Genomic DNA, 20386 nt, shown 5'->3' with positions numbered 1-20386 from the left:
GAACTTGGAAATCCACTCTACTTTGTCCTTCATAAAAGGTGTCCTGCCCTCCTAATTTCAAATTGACTAAAACCAGTGGAATTACAAGGTATTACCCTATCAGTCCAAACCGATCTCCAAACTTCCCTGATCTAACACAGTTTTGCCTATTTAGCTGATTGAATAGTACTTTTCAACACTCTATTAAATCGTTTCACTGTGCCATTTCCAGAGGGATGATAAATGGAGGGAGTGTTATGCACAATACTGTTTCTCTTCAAATAAGACTTGAATGCTTCAGAAGCCAATTGGGTTCCACTGTTGGTTAGGATTACTCTGGGCAAGCCCTCCCTTGAGAATAATTCATCTAAATATTTCACCACTGCTTGCGCATCTACCTTAAATACTACTTCTATATCTGGCTATTTTGCAACATGATCAATCAACAAGACTATGTACTTAGACACTTCCCCATATCGAACTGGACCTAAAATATCAAACCCAATCCTCTCACATCACATCTCCAGACTTTTTTAAGGGGCAGACAGGAGGTCTTAGAGTAACTAGTGACTTTCTGGAGCTGATGCACACTACACAATCCCTAACTTTATTTTCTATGGCCACATCTAGCCCTGGCCACCAGTACAAGTTTTTTGTTTTAGTTATTCCTAAATGTCCTTCATGACACAAACATAGAACTTTCTCTTCCAAACATTCTGGGGGAAATATCTACCACATCTTAGTATTCTATGATTTTACAGTGAGAGTTCATGCCTTGACTCCCAGTACACACGTATCTCTTTCCCTAAAGCCTTCTCACTAAGCCAGGCTTCCTGGATTCATCCTTTAATTTTCTGCAACAAATCATCCTTACCCATTGCCTCCTTCCATTCCTCATCCTTTATTCTATCCATATCATCCTCAATTTTGGCCACACAGCACTTTTCCAAGTTTTCAACCAGCATATTTTTCATAGGAAGAGGCATTTTTTACTTTAAAAAAATCTGCAATCCTATTTTGATCCCAGCACATAGCATACTTTGTATAGGAAGCCGGCTCTGTATATACTATATCAAAATGAGATATAGTGTGCACAGAGTCCAGGAGTTCCCCAGAGGCTTGACAGAGGCAATAATAGATAAAACTAATGCTCTATTTGTGGTAGTGTGGTCGAGCATCTAGGCTTATCAGAAAGTAGTGTTAAGCATTTGTTGTACATACACAAGCAATAGAAGAAACACACACTCTATGACTTAACTCCAGACCAATAGGTTTTTATGTGGAAAAATATGTTCTATTAATTTATTTCTAGAACCACAAGATTCAGTTTGAGGGTAAATACATACAATGTAAGGTACTTTGCATAGGTAAGTTCAGGACTTGAATCAAATCGACAATACATACAGTTTTCTTAAAAATGGCAAAAAGCTATTTTAAAAGTGGACACAGTGCAATTTTCAACAGTTCCTGGGGGAGGTAAGTAAAGTACTGTTTCTGAGGTAAGTTTCAAACTTACAGGTTTAGTCTCCAGGGCATAGGTAGCCCACCATTGGGGGTTCAAGATAACTGCAAGCACCCAGAACCAGCAACCCGGAGCCGGTTAGGTGCAGAGGTCAAGCAAGAGTCAAAACAACGTGGGCCCCTATGGAGACAGGGGGTGCTCTGGTTCTGGTCTGCTTGCAGTTAAGTAACCGCGCTGTTGGAGGGCAGAACTGGGGGGTTTAGAGGAGCACTGGAGGGGCCCCAAGGAGGCACCAATCCCACACCCTCAGCGGCACAGGGGCAGCAGTGTGCTGAGTGCAAACAGAGTGTCGGATTTCCAAAGGAACTCTATGATGGATCCCGGGGGTCACTTAGGTGCTGAAGGTAGGGCACACGGGTGCCTCTCGGGCAAGGCACCGACTGGATAGGGAGGAGGACTGCCTGCTGGTCGTAGCTGCACCGCTGGTTGGTTTCTTTCGAGTCTGGGGGCTGCGGGTGCAGTGCTTCTCCAGGCGTCGCATATCTTCGTCCCGGGCAGTCACAGTCAGGGGGTCCTCGGGATTCCCTCTGCAGGTGTTGTCGTGGAGGGGTGGAGAGGTCAGCCCAGGGTGGACACTCTGTCGGAATCACTTGGGGATCCTCTCTGGCTAATTGGGCCACCTGGACACGGGCCGCAGGCGTCAGATGCAGAGTGGTTTAGGTCTCATGCTTCTGGGGTAAGGTGGGAGTCCTTTGGAAGCAGTTTCTTCTTCCTTCTTGTTGGACAGGTCCGCTACCAACAGGAGTTTTGTGGTTCTCTGTGATGTAGGCAGCCCCCTGGAGGCTTTTCAGAGGTTGATGGACATGTAGAATGCGTCGCTCTTCTTTTGCAGCTTTTTGAAGCAGGAGACGGACCGGTAGGGCTGAGGACGAGTCAGTTGTTATCTCCTTCTCTTCTCTGCAGGGTTTTCATCTGAGCAGTCGTCCTTCTTCTTGTAAGGTCATCAGGAATCTGGTGAGCTGGGTTCAGGGGGGCCCTTAACTTCTAAATTTAGGGGCATGTTAGGGTCAGAGGGCAGTAGCCTATGGCTACCATCCCTGAGGGTGGCTACACCCTCCTTGTGCCCACTCCCTTTGGGGAGGGGAGCACATTCCTATCCCTATTGGTCCTAATCCTCCAAAGCAAGATGGAAGATTTTTTAAGGAGGGGGGTCACTTCAGCTCAGGACACCTTAGGGGTGGTCCTGGCTGAGGGGGGGGACTCCTCCTTGTTTTTCCTAATTTTCCCTCTGGACTTGCCACCAAACGTGGGGCTGTATCCAGGAAGCAGGCACCTCTACTAGTTGGAGTGCCTTGGGGCACTGTAATCCAGGGCTTGAGCCTTTGAGGCTCACCGCCAGGTGTTACAGTTACTGCAGGGGGAGGTGTGAAGTACCTCCACCCAAGACAGGTTTTGTTTCTGACCACAAAATGCATAAAGACACTCACCCCATGTGGTCAGAAAGTCGTCTGAAAGTGGCAGGTTGGCACAGACCGGTCAGTCTTACACTAGCAGTTTAGCTAACATATAGGGGGGATCTCTAAGATGCCCTCTGTGTGCATCTTTCAATAAATCCCACACTGTCATCAGTGTGGGTTTATTGTACTGAGAAGTTTGATAACAAACTTCCCAGTATTCAGTGAAGCCATTACGGTGCTGTGGAGTTTGTAATGACAAACTCCCAGACCATATACTGAATATGGCTACACTGCACTTACAATGCCTAAGAATGGACTTAGACGCTGTTACAGCATATTGCTCATGCAGCTATGTCCTCACCTGTGGTATAGTGCACCTTCCCTTAGGGCTGTAAGGGCTGCTAGAGGGGTGACTTACCTATGCCACAGATAGTGGTTTGTGGGCATGGCACCCTGAGAGGAGTTCCATTTCGACTTAGCCTTTTTCTCCCCACCAGCACACACAAGCTGCAAGTAGTGTGCACATGCTGAGTGAGGGATCCCCAGGGTGGCTTAATATATGCTGCAGCCCTGGCCACAGGGTCCTTGGTACCATGGGTACATTTTACAAGGGACTGAACTGTGTGCCAAGGCTGTGCCCATTGTGGGGAAATGGGTAGTTTTAGGGAAAGAACACTGGTGCTGGGGCCTGGTTAGTAGGGTCCCAGCACACTTTCAATCAAAGTTGGCTTCAACACTAGGCAAAAAGTAGGTGGTAACCATGCCAACAGTGGCATTTTCCTACACCTTGTAATTATAATCGAGTAGTTTAATTGACATACAGGCTAGGCATGAGGATGCATTTAACAAAACCTTAGTAGTTAAAATTTTGGTTACATTTTTGTGGTCACAGCAAGAGTAATCTGTGACCCCCCCCCCCATATTTAAGTCCTAAAATGTTCCAATCCCAACACTCACGCAAGTGCCTCCGCTTCAACCGTGGAATATTTCTCTTCCGCAAGACTCAGCGAGGGCTGAATCAAATGCAATGATGTGCTTGTTATTCTCACCATCAAATTGTGTCAGTACAGTACCTAATTCCATGCAGCTTGTGGCAGTAGTTACCACACTTCTGATCTTTTGGTCAAACCCCTGCAATGGTGCACAACAAATTTCATGTTTCATTTCCCGGAACACGTCTTGACATTCTATTTTCACTACAGGAATTCACACTTATTTTTCAACAATTGCCTAATGGGAAACGTTCTGCTCAAAATGTTCACTACATATTTTGAATAAAATTCCACCATCCCTAAGAATGCTCTTCCTTCATCTTTTTTGGATAGTGTAGGAGCACCCTTTATTGCTTCCACTAAAGATGGTTTTAGTTCCACTTCATTCTCACTTATTTTGTGCCCTAGATATGTCACAGTTTTCCTTGCAAATTTGCACTTTGCATACTCTGCAGTTAGACTTTTATCTTATAATATCCTCAGTACTTCTCTAAGCTTGGAGTTGTGTTCTTCTCTTGTTTCCCCATCACCAGGATATCATCCTGGAAAAACATTATATTTTTTACATCTTTAAGTAATTTGAACAGTAGCAGTTGGAACACTACTGCTGCTGATGCCAACCCAAATGGCACCATAACAAACTGGAAGCAGTCAAGCAGTGTAATAAATGCATTTAACCTCGGCTTTCAGGATGCAAGGGCATCTGGTGGTATGCACCACTTAAATCTATGGTTTTCAACAATTTGACATCCTTTGGAGCTGATAACATTTAGTTAATCCTTGGCAAAAGAAATTGGTCCCCAGGATAGTTTTGTTCAGATCTCTTAGGTCAACACATAACCTAAGTTTGCCATTGGCATGTTGCGCCACAATCAACGCAGCAACCCAATCTGAGGATTCAACTGATTCTGATACCTACCTTCTGCTACATACCTAATTTGTTTGACACCTCCTCCCTGATTGCCACGGGGTGTTTCTAGCCTTGTGAATTCATGGAACAGCATTATCTTTTAAAATAAGTTTATGTTGGAACCCCTTGAATTACCACATTCTGCCTGAAAACACTCCAGCAAATTGTTCTAGTATTTCTTTTAATTTTTGGATCATCAGTACAGGATCGGGCTGTTGGGATTCAGGATAATGTCAATATCACCGTGCTCCCACCATCCCAAAACCGATGGACCCGCCTTGGAAACATATAATTTACACTCTGCATCACGATTTTGGAATACAAACATTAATTTCCTGTATCCCTTCAGAGCGATGGGTTGTCCTGTAAAAATTTTGGGGGAGATGTCCGCTGGTTCTAATTCGTCACCCAAAATCTGAATAAATTTCTCATTCCATACTTTTTCATTAACTATGGTGTGCACACTTCAGAACAAATTTGACAGTGAAATATATTTGTATTTGCGGCATGGTGATGCATTCAAAATGGCCGCTGTAAGTGGAGTGTCACTGTGCATCAACACCTACAGTTTAAAATGTACTTTACGCTGTGCGCATGCGTTTGTCGACACGCGATTCCTATCACGTGGGAAGTCAAGAAGGAATGACAACATGAGCACAGGCAAAAGAGGCACAAACGCATGCGGGAGATAATGTGTGGCGCATGGCAATGGAACCCTTGAGTAAGTTAAACCATGAAATGGCGGTTTAATGCTTAAACATACCGCTACTTGCAGAAGCTTCAATAAAATTTGTGAAAATGTTCACTCTTATATGTTAAACCTGCACCACAGTTCCGATCTGTAATGTTCTTTTTAGGATTAAAATCCAATTCATTATGAAGATGTTTTCAGTCCTCACACAGTGCGTACTCCTCCCGATTCTCCAAGTGATGGAATTGATTTTCAGGTTCTTCTTAGCAAAAAGGATGACGCAAAGGTTCTCATGCCAGGGCCACTCGTCACCAATTTGTAGTAAATGGCTCTCTGGCTCAAAAAGGTAGAATATACTTTATTGTCCAGTACATGCCCCAGCACAAGAAGGAGCATGACAAACAAGGTGCTCCTCTTACGATATTTTTCAGTCATCTCACTGTACTTCACCAACATTTTAAATTACATCGCAATACCATTGCTGACAAGGATGATCTGAATACGAGCGGCAGGGGTATCCCACATGGCCTGTTATTACTGTCCACTTGATGTAAATCTACCTCCTGACCATGTCACACACAGTCACTCCAGAGTTCCACAGAAGGCTTCTGCTCTGGCAGTGATTCTCACAGTGAAGCCCACAAACTGTATGCCTGTAAAGTCCATCCTGCACTCTGACTATGCACTTTAGGGGGTGGCTTTGACTCGGTGAGGAGAAGCCTGGCAATATGGCACTGGATGAAATGCGTTGGGAGGCCAGAGGATGCAGTAGCTGGGGGAGCCAGTGGCCAGACGACGTTCCAAGGTATGTGGTACCAGCCGCAAGGAGTTGCACAGGGGCTCTACTAGAGGGACACAGAAGGTCGCTCGCTCCTCCTAGTAGTATGCAGAAGCACCACACCAAACTTGCAGTTCAAAGCACCCCGCAGGGAAAATTAGGTGAGAGGCTCTCCACACCCGCACAATCCCTCGGAGAGAAAGTACTAGCAGTATGAAAAACTCGATTAGCCAGCCACATAGCAATAAGCCAGCGCAGTCCCGGAGCCCATCGGGGGGAGCCCCCATCATCGCTTGCCAACGCTGCCAAAGCTCAAGGACAGTCTCACTCGGGTAGCTCACAGTTCCCTCAACAACAGCAGGCAGAGGTTAAACCAGCTGAGCCAATGTCAAACCCGGAGATGATGGTTACAGACCAAAGCACTATCCTTTATTTCAAATGTCACTCCCCAAAGGGATGCAGGCACGAAACACCAATCAGCAACCTATTAGTGATTGACATTCACTTCTTCCTAGAGAATATCAAGGGTTAGTAAGCGCTAATTCTGCTGTGGCATTTCTAAGCAGTATTGAGAAAGCACCTGCACTTTTACAAACTCACTGAAGATCAGGGGGATGTGCATGAGGTTGTGAGTACTTTCATACGGTCATCCCCGCCATTGTGGGTCCCGCAAACAGGTAACAACATTTACACTGCCTATCAGTCTACCTCAAAGCAACCAGAGGCACTAACGCTTCTACTGGAAACCATTTACGCTGAAGTTTGAGATCTCAAGGCACAACAAGTGACGGATATTGATATGTTGCATCAAAGGCTGGCCAAAATTGAGGAGACCTTGAACTATCTACCTTAGTGGCTTCAGGTGTCTGAGCAAAGAATATCGTATTTAGAGGACAAGTTGATGCTTTATCAGAAGGATAAGTCCATGGACCAGAAAAACATTTACCAGCTAGAGTCTAAAGTCGAGGAAATAGACAACCATTCCAGACGCTCTAACCTTTGATTTACTGGCATTCCAGAAGGTGGTGACATGCAAAGTGATATACAGAGCATCCAGCAGCTAATGGATTCATTGATCAGGAAGTTCATCCTACCAGGCGCACCTCCCGACCTGACAATTATGAGTGCTCAGAGTTCGAGCCCATCGGTTTCCAGAAGCCAAATACCCATAGACAATTCTGGTGAAATTCTCTGACTTTCATATCAAGGAACAGATCTTGGCTGCAGCAGTTCGACAAACATCCTCTGCTATTGCTGATAATGTACACGCTAGAGTGTTTTTTGATCTATCCATTGCAACACCACACAGACGAAGGGCTTTCCAAGGGTTTAAAAGAAAGTTTAAACTCCTTGGGGAGCAGGCCTCTTCGGTGCAACAATCGAAGCTGAAGGTGCTCATAGATGGGCAATTCCATTTTTTTCAACAGCAGATGAGGCGCTGGTTCTGTTGTCTAAGATGGCGAAATCATAGAGAGAGTGCTGGTGGTTCCGTAATAAGATCACAATGAGACCAGGGGGGAGGAAAGGATTGTATTAGACCTATATTTTTATTCTTCCCTGCAGGTTTTAGGTACTTGTGTCAGGAGGACGGGACGTTACGCATGGGGCACAGAGTGCTGTGTCACGGCACAGCTTTTTATCTCGGGGCTGTGCTAAGGAGGGGGTGGGCAATCCCCTATCTCAGGTTGGGGGTTCGGGGTGGTCACAATAGGACAGAAAAAATCAGCAGGGTGGGAGAAAGGTCTAGGTTTTTTAGAAAGTGGTGTTCAAGGGACAATAACTGCAAAGGGGCTAAAGGGAAGCTTTCCTGTATGATGGGATGCAATGTCAGGCTATGGCACTGAAGAAGTGTATTTTAGTAGTAGAAAATGGTTCAATGCATAAAAATTATTACTTGCAATGTAAACTGCCTGGGGAATAAGCAAGTATGGAGCCTTGCTGAAATGGCTAACCTCATTCGATCCCGAGGTGATTTTCCTGCAGGAGACTCAACTTAAGTCTAACATGCCAAAAATAACCATCCCAGTAAGGTACTCCCAGGTATATTTTGCCTCGGCTGGACCTGCTTTGCTGGGGGTGGCCATCTTACTATCGAATAGGCTAGATTGGGAGATAAAAGAGATACTACTGGATAATAAGGGGAGATGGATCTGGATAATGGCCAAGATGACCAGTAATCTTATAAATTTCCTGAACTATTATGGCCCCATCCCAGATGAAGTTGAGGCCTTAGAGCAAATATACAATCATGCAATTCTGGCAGAGCGTCTTCTAGTTATGGGGGGATGAAGGGTAGTTAAATGTCAACACTGCCTCCATTTTTATGGTCTGGGAAGCATTCAAGGCTGCCTTCACGGGACAAGTGGCATTTTATAAAGCAAGACTAGACAGGGCCCGTTCAAATAAAATTCAGAACCTCCAAGTGGCTCTAGATAGTGCCCGGAGTGAACTCACAAGGCTACTGTGAGGCCCTTCTATAGCTCGGTCACAGATACAAAATCGGGTGAATAGGGCTAAACAGGAGCTTAGGAATTTTTCCCTGTTAGAAGAAATCACAGGTAGCAAAGCTTTTCAGCAGAAGCTTTATGAAGAGAGTCAACATGGTAAACTAAGCCCCAGAAGAGTAGGCGGTAAGTTATTCAAGTGTGGGACAGTTACTCAAGTGCAGAATCCTGCTACTGGGGCGATAGAAGACAACTAGCAGAGGTGTTCTTTTGCCATTGCATGTGTATTTATGTGGAGACTCTGTCGGTATCGACTCTTGAGCTGGAGCCGTACTGTGCTCCTGTTCAGTTACCACACCTCTCAGGCACCTAAAAATGTGCTTTGACCAAAAAGATTGAGCTTTCCGAAATAGCCGGCACCTTGAAGACAATGGGCAATTCCAAAGCTAGTGGCAGCGATGGTATTCCCACTGAAGTCTACAAGGCTTTTGAGGCAGAACTGCTCCACTTTCTAATTAATCTGCTTAGTCAAATTAAGGATGGGACGGACGTCTGTTTCAAAGCACTTCAAAGAGTCTGTGGTGGTTAGCTTTTTTTTTTTTTTTTTAAAAGACAAGGACCCTTTATATCCAAATTCTTACCACCCTATAAGTTTATTAAACGTTGATTAGAAGTTAATCATGAAAATTTGGACGGATCGGGTTGCACCGTGTGCTTAACTGAAGATCCATCAGGATCAGAGTGGGTTTTTGCCAAAAAGATTGATGGCAGCTAGTACCTATTTTTTGATACAAGCCATCAACTTTTTTTCATTCAACGAGGAGAAGGCGCCATTATTAATGATGGATGCTGAGAAGGCCTTCAACCTTGTTGCCTGGAATGCATTGCTTCTTATCCTCACGAAGTATGGGTTTCCATCTCCAACCATAAATATTCTTAAGGAGCTTTACAGTGGAGCACATGTCAGGATCACTGTAAACCCCATGGAGGCTGGCACAGAAAAGATTAAGCGCAGTACTCGTCAGGGCTGCCCGCTGTCTCCACTTCTCTTTATCTTTTTCATAGAACCATTAGTGGTTAGGATTTGTTCTAATCCATCGATTCAGCCACCCATGGAGGGAATGGCAAAAATAAAATTGTACCCAGATGACGTGATTTTATATTTAAAGGCTGAGAGATCAAATAACGAGAATGCCATCGGCATTACTGCTGAATTCACACAGGTTGGGGGTTATAGAGTCAATCAAGCCACAACTGAGCTTCTTTTGTTCAACACTACTAATGCCGAGCTCCCTGCTTGTATGTTGAATATCCCACAATGTCCCATTAGATATCTAGAAATTTATGTTACAAACAACTTTTCCAGATTATTTCAGCTTAATTATGAGGCTATGCTCATTAAGGTGAAAAAGCTGTACGAGTGCTGGACCAGTCTGCCTCTGTTTTTAACTGGTCAGGTCGCTCTAATCAAAATATCTATTCTTTCAGTTTTTATTTTTGTTTGTGAATTTTCCGATGAAAATCTCTAGTACATATTTTAAGGTGTTAGATACTACTGTTAGAAGTTTTGTCTGGACTAATAAACAGCCCAGAGTGAAGATGTCCACTTTACAGCTCAGGGTAGCACAGGAGGGGGAACTAGCATTATCACATCTACAGACATACTACCAGGTCTCAATAGTTCATATTATGGTTTCATTAGCTGCAGCATCCCTGCTTTATATTTTTTTAGTGGTCTCTAGAATCACAGAAAGTGCAAATGCATTATCATTATTTTTGCAAACTGCCAAACTTTTTTTTAAAAACAGCATTTGCAATGCCACAGGGTCTCGCATTTCTCCGAGTTACAGCTATAAGCAGTTGTAAACTCCCAACCGGATTTTTATTGCCACATTAAATGGAAAAAAACAGCGCGATCGCGCTGCTACAGTTCACTCGTAGTGAGACCTATCGGCAAAAGTGCAATTAACTATGTAACAGGGTCGATGTCATGCAAAGCGCTCGACTTCTGCGAAGCGAGATCGCGCTGCGAACAAAAGATAAAAAATTAGTCCACAAACCGGACGGAAAACAGCGAGCCTTGCATGTTTTCAGTACTTGGTCACTGCGCTTGAGGAGGGCTAACCACAGGAAAAGGCATGGCGTATGCGTGCCTTCCACTAATGAAAGCAAGCAGATTTTGAAAGGCAAGCCCACGAACCATTGAAAGAGACTGACGTGACATGGACGGGGCTTCGAGCCCTTTTCTAACTACTAACGCATGCACAAGCACATGCGACGCAAGCTCGACCCTAAAAAAAACACTGTATGAGGTGGTACTCACTTTGGTATCACATCAAGGTTTTTTATTTTTTTAACCAGGGGTGTTTCGATGTGCCATACTCATACCTCATTACAAGACTGCAAGATGTGGGGTTTGACATTAACTAAAGGCATTTTACAGTCGTGGAAGGCATTGGGATTTGAGAAACTTGGGGACTTCTATATTGTGCTAATTTAATCTCTTGGGATTCTTTACACCAACAGTTTGGCCCTCATAGTACGGCACTTTGGTTTAGCTTTAGGCAGATTTCTAGTTTCTTGAAAACTAGCCACGTCTAAATGGACGCAGAAGCCCTTGCCTTAATATGTCATATTTTTGTCATCGAGTTTGTAGGAGTGGAAAACTGGTATTATTTGCTTTGTCAACCTTTGAATCAGAAATACTACAGGAATTGCTCCAAAAAATCTTCCAGGAAACTGACTGTAGGTGTAATATTAAAGAATGGCAGTTTCTTTGTGAATTAGGACATAGATCATTAACAGCCACAGATTCTAAGATAATGGCATTTTTATCAAGATGGCTTGTTTATTACACCCCACATAGGCTGCATTAGATGTATCCCTCCTCCCCAGACCAGTGCTTCAGATGCAAGGCCAGTGGCATGGGTGGCTGGGTACATATTCTTTTTATTGTCCTAACTTGCAGCAATTCTAGGGTGAGGGTTTTCATGCAATCAGTCACTCTATTGAAATCATGATCGACCTGTCAATTCTAGTCTTGTTTGGCTCCTCATACGACGTACGTCACCTAAGGAAGTACCAGCAATATTTGATATCAATAGCTATTGTGCTGGCACATTCACTGCTCCACAGTGTTGGAGAACGGGGATGGTTCCATCATATTAACAATGGGGAGACAAAATAGCACGTACGCAATCTTTCGAAGAGACCTACGCTAAGCGAGCAGGGGCTTTTCAAAGATTTGAGTCCACCTTGGTGCACTTTTTCCGGCTATAGTTTTATCGATAAACAGTATTAATCCAATTAATTTGAGCTTGTGACATTCCATTATTGCCTATTGTCAGCTGTAATTGGTCTAAAGTGCCCAAGTTACGTAACTCCATGGTATAACACACCCTCTTTACATTTTAATGCTACTTCTGTCTAACTGCTCCCATTATTGAACGTGCTTGCTTGAACTGGTCATCTATTTTAATAAGCTCCTGACTCGCACTTTCTGCACACTTGCACTTTATCATACTCTTCTGGTTAGGATTACTATTGTGGAAGTTGTCCGTTAGCCTTGTCAAATGTAAAACATGGACATCAGCAACTCTGAATGCACTTTCCTTAGCACTAATTTTCTCTTTGCATTTCTTTGCACTTTTAATGCTGGGCTTTTTTTTTTTTTAAACTGTGAATCGTCAATGTGGTAGTGAACTTTCATTGTTTTCGATAAATTTGCAACAAGAATGATGGATGGTTTATTCCATATTGAATTGGTTCCCACGTCATGTATTTTATTTTCTCTTTCATCCTGCTAAAAAAATAGAAAGAAGGATGATCTAAATACTAAAGTGTCATGTTGGGGAAAATATTAATTACCATGTTACTGCTACCTACCTACATTACAACACTGACTTAGTCCCCTTTTCGTAGAAGGAAGGTGTAGTTGGTCTGAACGATGATGTTCTTTAGGGAATTAAAACTTTTGCTTGACAGTAACCTGACAACAGCATTTAACCACGGGCAGAAGGATACAGTGGCTGTAAATTAGACCGTTTATAATCTTGCTGTGCATGTTGCTTTTTGCAAAATGATTAAATTAGAGAGAGTAGTCATTACCTTTTTGTTACTGAGAATTGTCAGCGCTCTCTTATTAAAGGTACTGTATCTGTGCTGAGAAGTTACTCTTCCTTTCTATTCAAGTAGTGCGAATACTCAGTGCCTGCACATTTAAAGCACTGAGTGTGGTAGTAAGCTGTGTATTTGCTACTACTTGAAAAGCAGCAGAGTGCTGTACAGGGTTGAAGACAAGTATAAAGTCAATGTGTGATAGGAGCGGTAGCAGGGTGGTGGATGGTTAATGCATTTTGATGTAGTGTTCTTTAAAGAAGTGAGTCTTCAACTCTTTCCTAAACTGGAACAGCTTGGGGTAGTCCTGATGGATAGGTGGATGTCGTTCTAGATCCTTGGTGCGTAGACAGAGAAGACCTCCACATTGCTTTTCTTTTTAACACTTCTTAGTCTGCTGTCTGATGGTGTCCTGGCTGCATGTCTGCCAAGAGCCACCAAAGATAGTGAGTTTGCAAGATAAGATGGGGTGCTGCTCATTCTGCCAATGTGAATGATAATCTAGTTTTGTAGAAGATGTAGCAGCAATGGGAGCCAATGGAGTTCCATGAGGATGGGGTTGATGTGATCTTATTTCTTCTGGCCCTGGAAGAGATATGTTTTGGTGTGTTGGATGCCCTAAAGGGGTGCCAGTGTGGAGTCTGTTGGGTCATGGAGCAGGGCATTACCACCATATAGATACAAGAGAACAAGTGCTCGAACAGCAGTCTGAAGTCTCTTTCTTGAAAAAAAGGATTCACGTTCTTTAAAAAGAGAGGTGTGGCACCAGACTGTCTGTTTTAAGCCAGTGTGTTCCTTGAAGGTGAGGTTGGTGTCCAAGGTGCAACCAGGTACCCACGCAGTCAGTAAAAGCTGGGGTTCGAAATCAACAAGGTTTCTGTCATTTACCAAATTTGTACTGATGCTTGTTTGTTGTTCGTGGCAAATAACCTGAATTCTCCCTGGCTGGGTTGAGCTTCAGGTAGGAGCTGGACATCCTGGCCTGGATGATGTGAAGGCTGTGTCTGAGGTGCTGGATGTCTCAAGCAGAGACTTTCAAACAGAGTGTGTTACATACTCTATTTACTATTGTAATGCAGGCTTAAATAACAGAATGTGGTATAACAGTTGTATCACAGTATTTCTGACAAACACACCCACTTGGAGTCAAGTATTCCAAAGGGCTCACTGCAGAAGGGCACTGGAGCATTTGAAAAAACATTCATGTTTTCTGAATATAGGCCACTTAGGGTTCCCCCAGACGGTCATGTGAACCCCCAGCATACCAAAAGTCAAGGTAGAAGATTCAACAATTACAGCATCACATTTAGGTTCTCACTTTCATAATGTTTAAAGAGAGCCTTACTACCCACTAGCAACAAATGAACTATAAGCAATTATAGTGATTTAAAATGTAAGACGCGTTCCTCTTGTGTGAGAGGCAAAGGTGCTGCAGTTGTCTTGGTGACGGGGTTAGTCATTTAGAACTCAAAAATGGTATATTTTGAGAACTTTGATTAAGTTCAGATAACTGTGTTAAGAAAGCGAGTTTATTAAAAAATAAAAACTTTCAACTTACACCAAGTGTGAAATTATTTTGTTGTGATGCTCTAAAACATGGATACTCAAAGTACGGCCCGGGGGCCGGATGGAGCCCACCGGACAACAGGAGTACAGGGTTGCTCCTAACTCGATCGTAAATAAAGAGGCAATTGTTTATTTCAAGGTTAACTGGTGTTAAGGAAAGAAAGTAACCAGGGAGTCCTGAGGTTCACTTTAGAAGCAAGTTCATTTGTAAAGACATCTTGCAGCAAAAGTCTACAAATATAACAGTCACTTCAAAATTCTAAAAGTGTATTAAATTAACACGCAGTCCATTTCACCTAAGTATAATTTATTGTATCAGTGCAATGAGAAGTTTTAATTTAAATGTGATAGTTTTCAAACAAGAATTTAGAAACATTAATTTCACTTCTACCCTGACAAATACACCAATAGTGAATTAAACAAGCAAGTCAGATGTTGTGTGCACTTTTTGAGTGGCCTGGGTTCTTATAATAGGGGAACACCATTATAGTTTATTAAATCAAACACAGAAGCAGATTTGTACGGTGCAGACCCTGAACCTAAAAGTAAGCAATTGCCTAGGATCACACAATTTGGAAAAGTGGGGAAGCTAAGATTAATCCCAGGTGTTCTAGTTTCATATTGCTCAATTCAGCCACTAGATGTATACTCTTTGCATCACCTACCAATACTTAACTGCCAGTCCTCCCAAACCCCTTGCCCGACCGCCATTCCGCTGGCATTGATGCGGCCCTCGGTCACATCACAGACCAAACTATTTGGCCCCTGGGAAAATGTTTGCGAGTACCCATGCTCTAAAAGAAGTCAAGTGCGCAACAACATTTCACCTTAAGGCCCATGTTTGTGGGCTTTTGGCGCAGGGCAGCACAGCAAGGCACCTTGCTGTGCTGCCCTGTGTTAAAGGGAAAGGGCAGGAATGGACCATATCTATGTCATATGGCACATTCCTGTCCTTTCTCACGGCACAGGTGCCGTTTTGCCAGCCTAGTGAAAATGCAGGCACCCTTGAAACCTTGTACAAGGGTGTCTACATTGTAGGAGGGATTGTTTTTGTGCAGGAAGGAACACCTTCCTGCACAAAAACAATCCTGGGAGGCTTTTTCCTCTTTCTTTGTGTGCTGCATAATGATGCACACATAGAAAGGGGAAATAACTAGGTGAAATAAAGACTTTTCTGCTTGTTGCGCCCCCCCTGGGAAGGCATAGGGTTTTGGCGCATCCCTTGGTTTACAAGGCCCTGTAAATCTGGAGATGTGTCAAAATCCATGGGTGTTGCATAGCAACACCCACCACAATACCTACCTTGTGGAAGGCAACGGAGCAATTTGCGCTTCCTTGCCTTACTTCACATCTACATGGCCATTCAAAGCGGCTTTGCGTGGACTCATAGATATGATTTCAAGGTTTGCGTCGCCGCTGCATCCAAAAAATGACGGAACAGTGGCGCAAGGGGCTCAGAATATGCCCCTCAATGTTAGTTTATTTATTTTGTAGGACACCTTACTACATAGCATATTTATCTGCTCTAGTGCAGTGCAAATGGATGTCCCTATGGACAACTGACATATCTAAGGGGCGCCCTGATTATGTGTTCTAGTTGAGCCGGGGAGAGCCTGCCAATATGTACAGTTCTGCCTTTGTCCCATTGTCCATTTACATAGATCATCCTCCCCCTTTTTTGCATGATTCCGATGACTATTCGGTGCAGGGCTTTCCTTTGCATTCTGGGACTTGTAGTTATTTTGTACCCAATTATGACTGAGGTCTACAAGTTCTAGAATGCAAAGAAAACCGGGAACGAATTAGCACTTACACTTGGACCTGGGAAACTTCAGAACGGTTCACTCCCTTCCTTGGCTCCACCCTTCCCTCTTTAACGTTTACTCGTCGCCGCCCCCGTCTTTCCATCATCCTCTCTTGTATCAATATTTCCATCACATCATCAGTCGCTCCGCCTGAATGCTACAATATCACTCATATTGCCGTGCTTCAGTCGCTGCGCTAACCTGTCAGTGCTGCGGTGTGGCTCCAGGCAGGACTGAGCTTGCTGATTTCGGATGCGAGTGTATGTTCTTCCTCCACTGAACAAAACTGGACAGGTGCCGGTGCATACACGTGCTGCGTTTCTCCTGAAACAATCTGTCCAAAACTTCCGAAACCAAAACCAAACCAGAACGGCGCGGGATGCACACGTACGCTCAGGCGTTCTCTAGCCATCGACTGAAGTCTCGGCACTGGCTTTGCAGCCCCGGAGCCTTCACCTGCCCACGAGTTAGAACATTCAAGTATGGAACTCCTTGCATGCCTAGGGGAAAAAAACATACTCAATTGGACCACTCCTGTTCCAAGATGGCCGACTCGTGCCCAGTTAAATCGCTTTCACTATTGTCCTTCTTCCTTTAGTACTGTCAACTTCGAGCTGCTAAATAGAGCAAACGAGGCAAGCCGCAGGCAGCTCAAGAGCAGTACGGTACACATTGCAACAGAACTGTGTGGAGGAAAACGAGCTAATACATTCGCGCAATTCACAATGTAGAAGTCTGCAGGAACTAAGCCAATTAAGTGTTTTAATCATAGTGCGCATTTTTAGAGCATATTTTAAGAGAATGTTCTTTCTCCAGTTATTTATAACATCACATCGTTTTATTTGTATCACATCGATAGATACACTTCTTCCAGCTATATCTGTACCCTCAAAAACGTCAGCATCAGTAGGACTTAATGGCAGCTAGATTTTACCAGTGTAGTATGGAAAAAGCTACTTTAATGATACTGGTGCTTACTACAACACAAATCACCACCACTGGCAACTGTCTTACAAGCTAAATTACATGCAAACAGACCCGATTCAGGCAGGAACAGTATGATTTTTTTTTAAAGCCAAAAACTAGCTGTATTTTAGCATCTGCAAAAAATGTTTCCTTTACGCATTGGTGTTACTTCATCAAAGGCCGCTGTCGTCATCACTCAGCCCTATCCGTCCTCGTACCTTTCTAACGCAAAATCTTATGTTTTAAATTGGAGGGCAGGAGTGGGGCTAACTAAATGGCCACTAACACTGGGGTAAAGAATGACCCTTGACCTGCTCCCTGCGCCACTCCTAACTCTCCATCTGTCCATATCCTAAGCCAGTCACCCCTGGTCTACACCACTCGCCCAAATAGCAAGTCAATCTCCTACTGGCGCCTCTCTTAGGTCTGCATTGGGCAAGACAGCGCTGTCACATGAACCCAACCCCTGTGATGTGGGAAAGGTAGCCCCACACCCTCCTCACTCCCACCAGCTGATCCACATGACCAGTAATAAGACCAACCATTCTGTAGCTAAAACCTGCCACTAAGCACCGCCTTCCTGGATGTTAGACCTGACAGCCTTAGGGTGGTCACCCCTATCTTTTTGCCTGCCTCCCTCCATTTTTTTAGATACTGTTTTTGCTGTTTTTAAAACTCTGCGGACTTTACCACTGCTAACCAGTGCTAAAGTGCATATGCTTTCTCCCTTTAAACATGGTAACATTGGATCATACCCAATTGGACTATTTAATTTACTTATAAGTCCCTAGTAGAGTGCACTATGTGTGCCCAGGGCTTGTAGATTAAATGCTACTAGTGGGCCTGCAGCACCGATTGTGCCACCCTCTTAAGTAGCCCCTTAACCTTAACAATTCAACTTCACATTTAAAAGTACTTTCCAAACCTAAAACTCCCTTTTTTCTACATATAAGACACCCCTAAGGTATGCCCTAGGTAACCCATGGGTCAGGGTGCTTTGTAAGCAAAAGGCAAGACATGTACCTATGTAGTTTACATGTCCTGGTACTGTAAAACTCCTAACTCGGTTTTTTACACTGCTGTGAGGCCTGCTCCCTTCATAGGCTAACATTGGGGCGGCCCTCATACATTGGTTGAGTGGTAGCTAATGATCTGAAAGGAGTAGGAAGGTCATATTTAGTATGGCCAAATTGTGACATTAAATCCTGCTGACTGGTCAAGTTGGATTTAATGTTACTATTTTAGAAAAGCCACTTTTAGAAAGTGAGCATTTCTCTGCACTTAAATCTTTCTGTGCCTTACAATCCACGTCTGGCTGGGTTTAGTTGACAGCTCCTTGTGCATTCACTCAGACACACCTGCATTTTGAATGGGTCTTCTTGGCGTGGGAGGGTGGAGGGCCTGCTCTCAAACAAAGGATTGCCACACCCCCTACTGGGACCCTGGCAGACAGGACTGAACTGAAAGGGGATCTGGTACACGTCTAAGCCACTCTTTGAAGTTTCCCCCACTTCAAAGGCACATTTGGGTATATAAACAGCGCATCTGCCCCTACTAACCCAGACACTTCCTGGAGAAGACACTTGTAACCAGAACCTGCATCCTGCCAAGAAGTGCCTGGATGCCCAAACGACTCACCTGTCTGCTTTCTGTGAAGGACTGCTGCCTTGCTGTTGCCCTGCTGCCTTGATATTCTCTGGCTGAGGTGAAGACGTGCTCTCCAAGGGCTTGGATAGAGCATGCCTCCTGTACCCTCAAGTCTCAGGACCAAAAAGACTTCATCTCTTCAAGGAGGACTCGACGCACAGCCTGCCAGAAACGACGCACAGCCTGCACTGCAGTGACAATTTCACTGCACGCCGAACCTGAACGACGCAGCCCGACATTGCAATGAGAAGATCGATGCAGCGCCAGCGTATTGACTGGAAATTCGATGCACGGCCCACTGGATCGACGCATAGCCGAGCTGATACAAAGTAGCCCGACTTCCAGAGAGGAATCGATGCAGCACCTGCCGTGCGGTAGAAAATTTGACACAACGCCCACCGGATCGACGCAGCTCCTGTGACTTCGTCCTGCTGGCGCAGGAAATCCACGCACCGTCCCCAGGGCATCTGAAAACCCCGCAACCCGAAGAGGATCCATGACCGAGCGCCGGAAATCGACGCTCAGCCGCCCCTGCTTGGAAACTAAATGACACATCACCGTGTGCGGCCTGAGAAATCAACGCACACCCCTTTGTTTCCACACTTCTCCTCCTCTGCGGCCCTTTGCAGAGATTTGTCACGCAAACCAGGTACTTTGTGCTTGAAAGAGAATATTTGCTTTTAAAAGACTTAAGACACTTTATATCACTTTTCAAATGATATCTCTACATTTACTTATTGCATCTTTGATCGTTTTGACCTGCATTTAACCAGATAAATATTATATATTTGTCTAAACACTGTGTGGTGTATTTTTGTGGTGCTATATGGTGGTGTTGTATTACTTATTGCACAAATACTTTACACATTGCCTTCTAAGTTAAGCCTGACTGCTCAGTGCCAAGCTACCAGAGGGTGGGCACAGGATAATTTGGAGTGTGTTTGACTTACCCTAACTAGAGTGAGGGTCCTTGCTTGGACAGGGGGTAACCTGACTGCCAACCAAAGACCCCCTATCTAACACTGGGGAATTGTTCTGCACCTAAAACTTTGTAACATTACTTTCAACACTTCGCAGTTAGCAACAATGCAAATGTATCTCGCAGACCCATTAAAGGCAATTCTGTGCCAAAAATAAATGGCCTCAGAACAATACTGAAATAACCAGCGATGTTTAACAGCAGCAAAGAAAGTTATATTACTCCACCATTATCACCCAATTAGGTCACAGGAATCCCTTGGACCTTAGTCGCCCCATATTTCTGATCACATCTTCTGAACATCCCCTCTTATTCCCATGGTTATTTGAGGAGACCACCACCTGTTTCAGGCCATTGACCCCTCCCAACTCTAAAGTTACCATAGCCATGGGATGTCCTCTTGCCATGTCTGCTTTTCGCTTACATAGAGGTGCCTCAGAAGGGAGTAGGGTTCTCACCCTTTGAACTTCTGTTTGGCCACCCTGTAAGGGGACCACTAGCTCTTGTGAAAGAAGGCTGGGAGGGACCTCTTCATGAGCCTAAGCAAGATATAGTGGACTATGTACTTGGCCTACGTTCAAGGATGGCAGAGTA

At 44.2% G+C, this 20386-nt stretch overlaps 1 protein-coding gene across 2 annotated transcripts in view; it reads right to left on the bottom strand.

Moving 5' to 3' along the window:
• RCCD1 (RCC1 domain containing 1) overlaps positions 1–16705 on the bottom strand; it is a 112173-nt gene extending 95468 nt beyond the window's left edge. For both annotated transcript variants that reach the window (XM_069222648.1, XM_069222649.1), the window contains exon 1: positions 16402–16705. In XM_069222648.1, coding sequence (XP_069078749.1) covers positions 16402–16612 — 211 coding nt within the window. In that variant the 5' untranslated portion in view covers positions 16613–16705. The remainder of the gene's footprint in view (positions 1–16401) is intronic.
• Between the last annotated feature and the right edge of the window lie 3681 nt (positions 16706–20386).

Source organism: Pleurodeles waltl, chromosome 3_1, assembly GCF_031143425.1.
Source record: "Pleurodeles waltl isolate 20211129_DDA chromosome 3_1, aPleWal1.hap1.20221129, whole genome shotgun sequence".
Taxonomy (NCBI): Eukaryota; Metazoa; Chordata; class Amphibia; order Caudata; family Salamandridae; genus Pleurodeles; species Pleurodeles waltl.
This window is presented reverse-complemented; position numbering and strand designations above follow the sequence as displayed.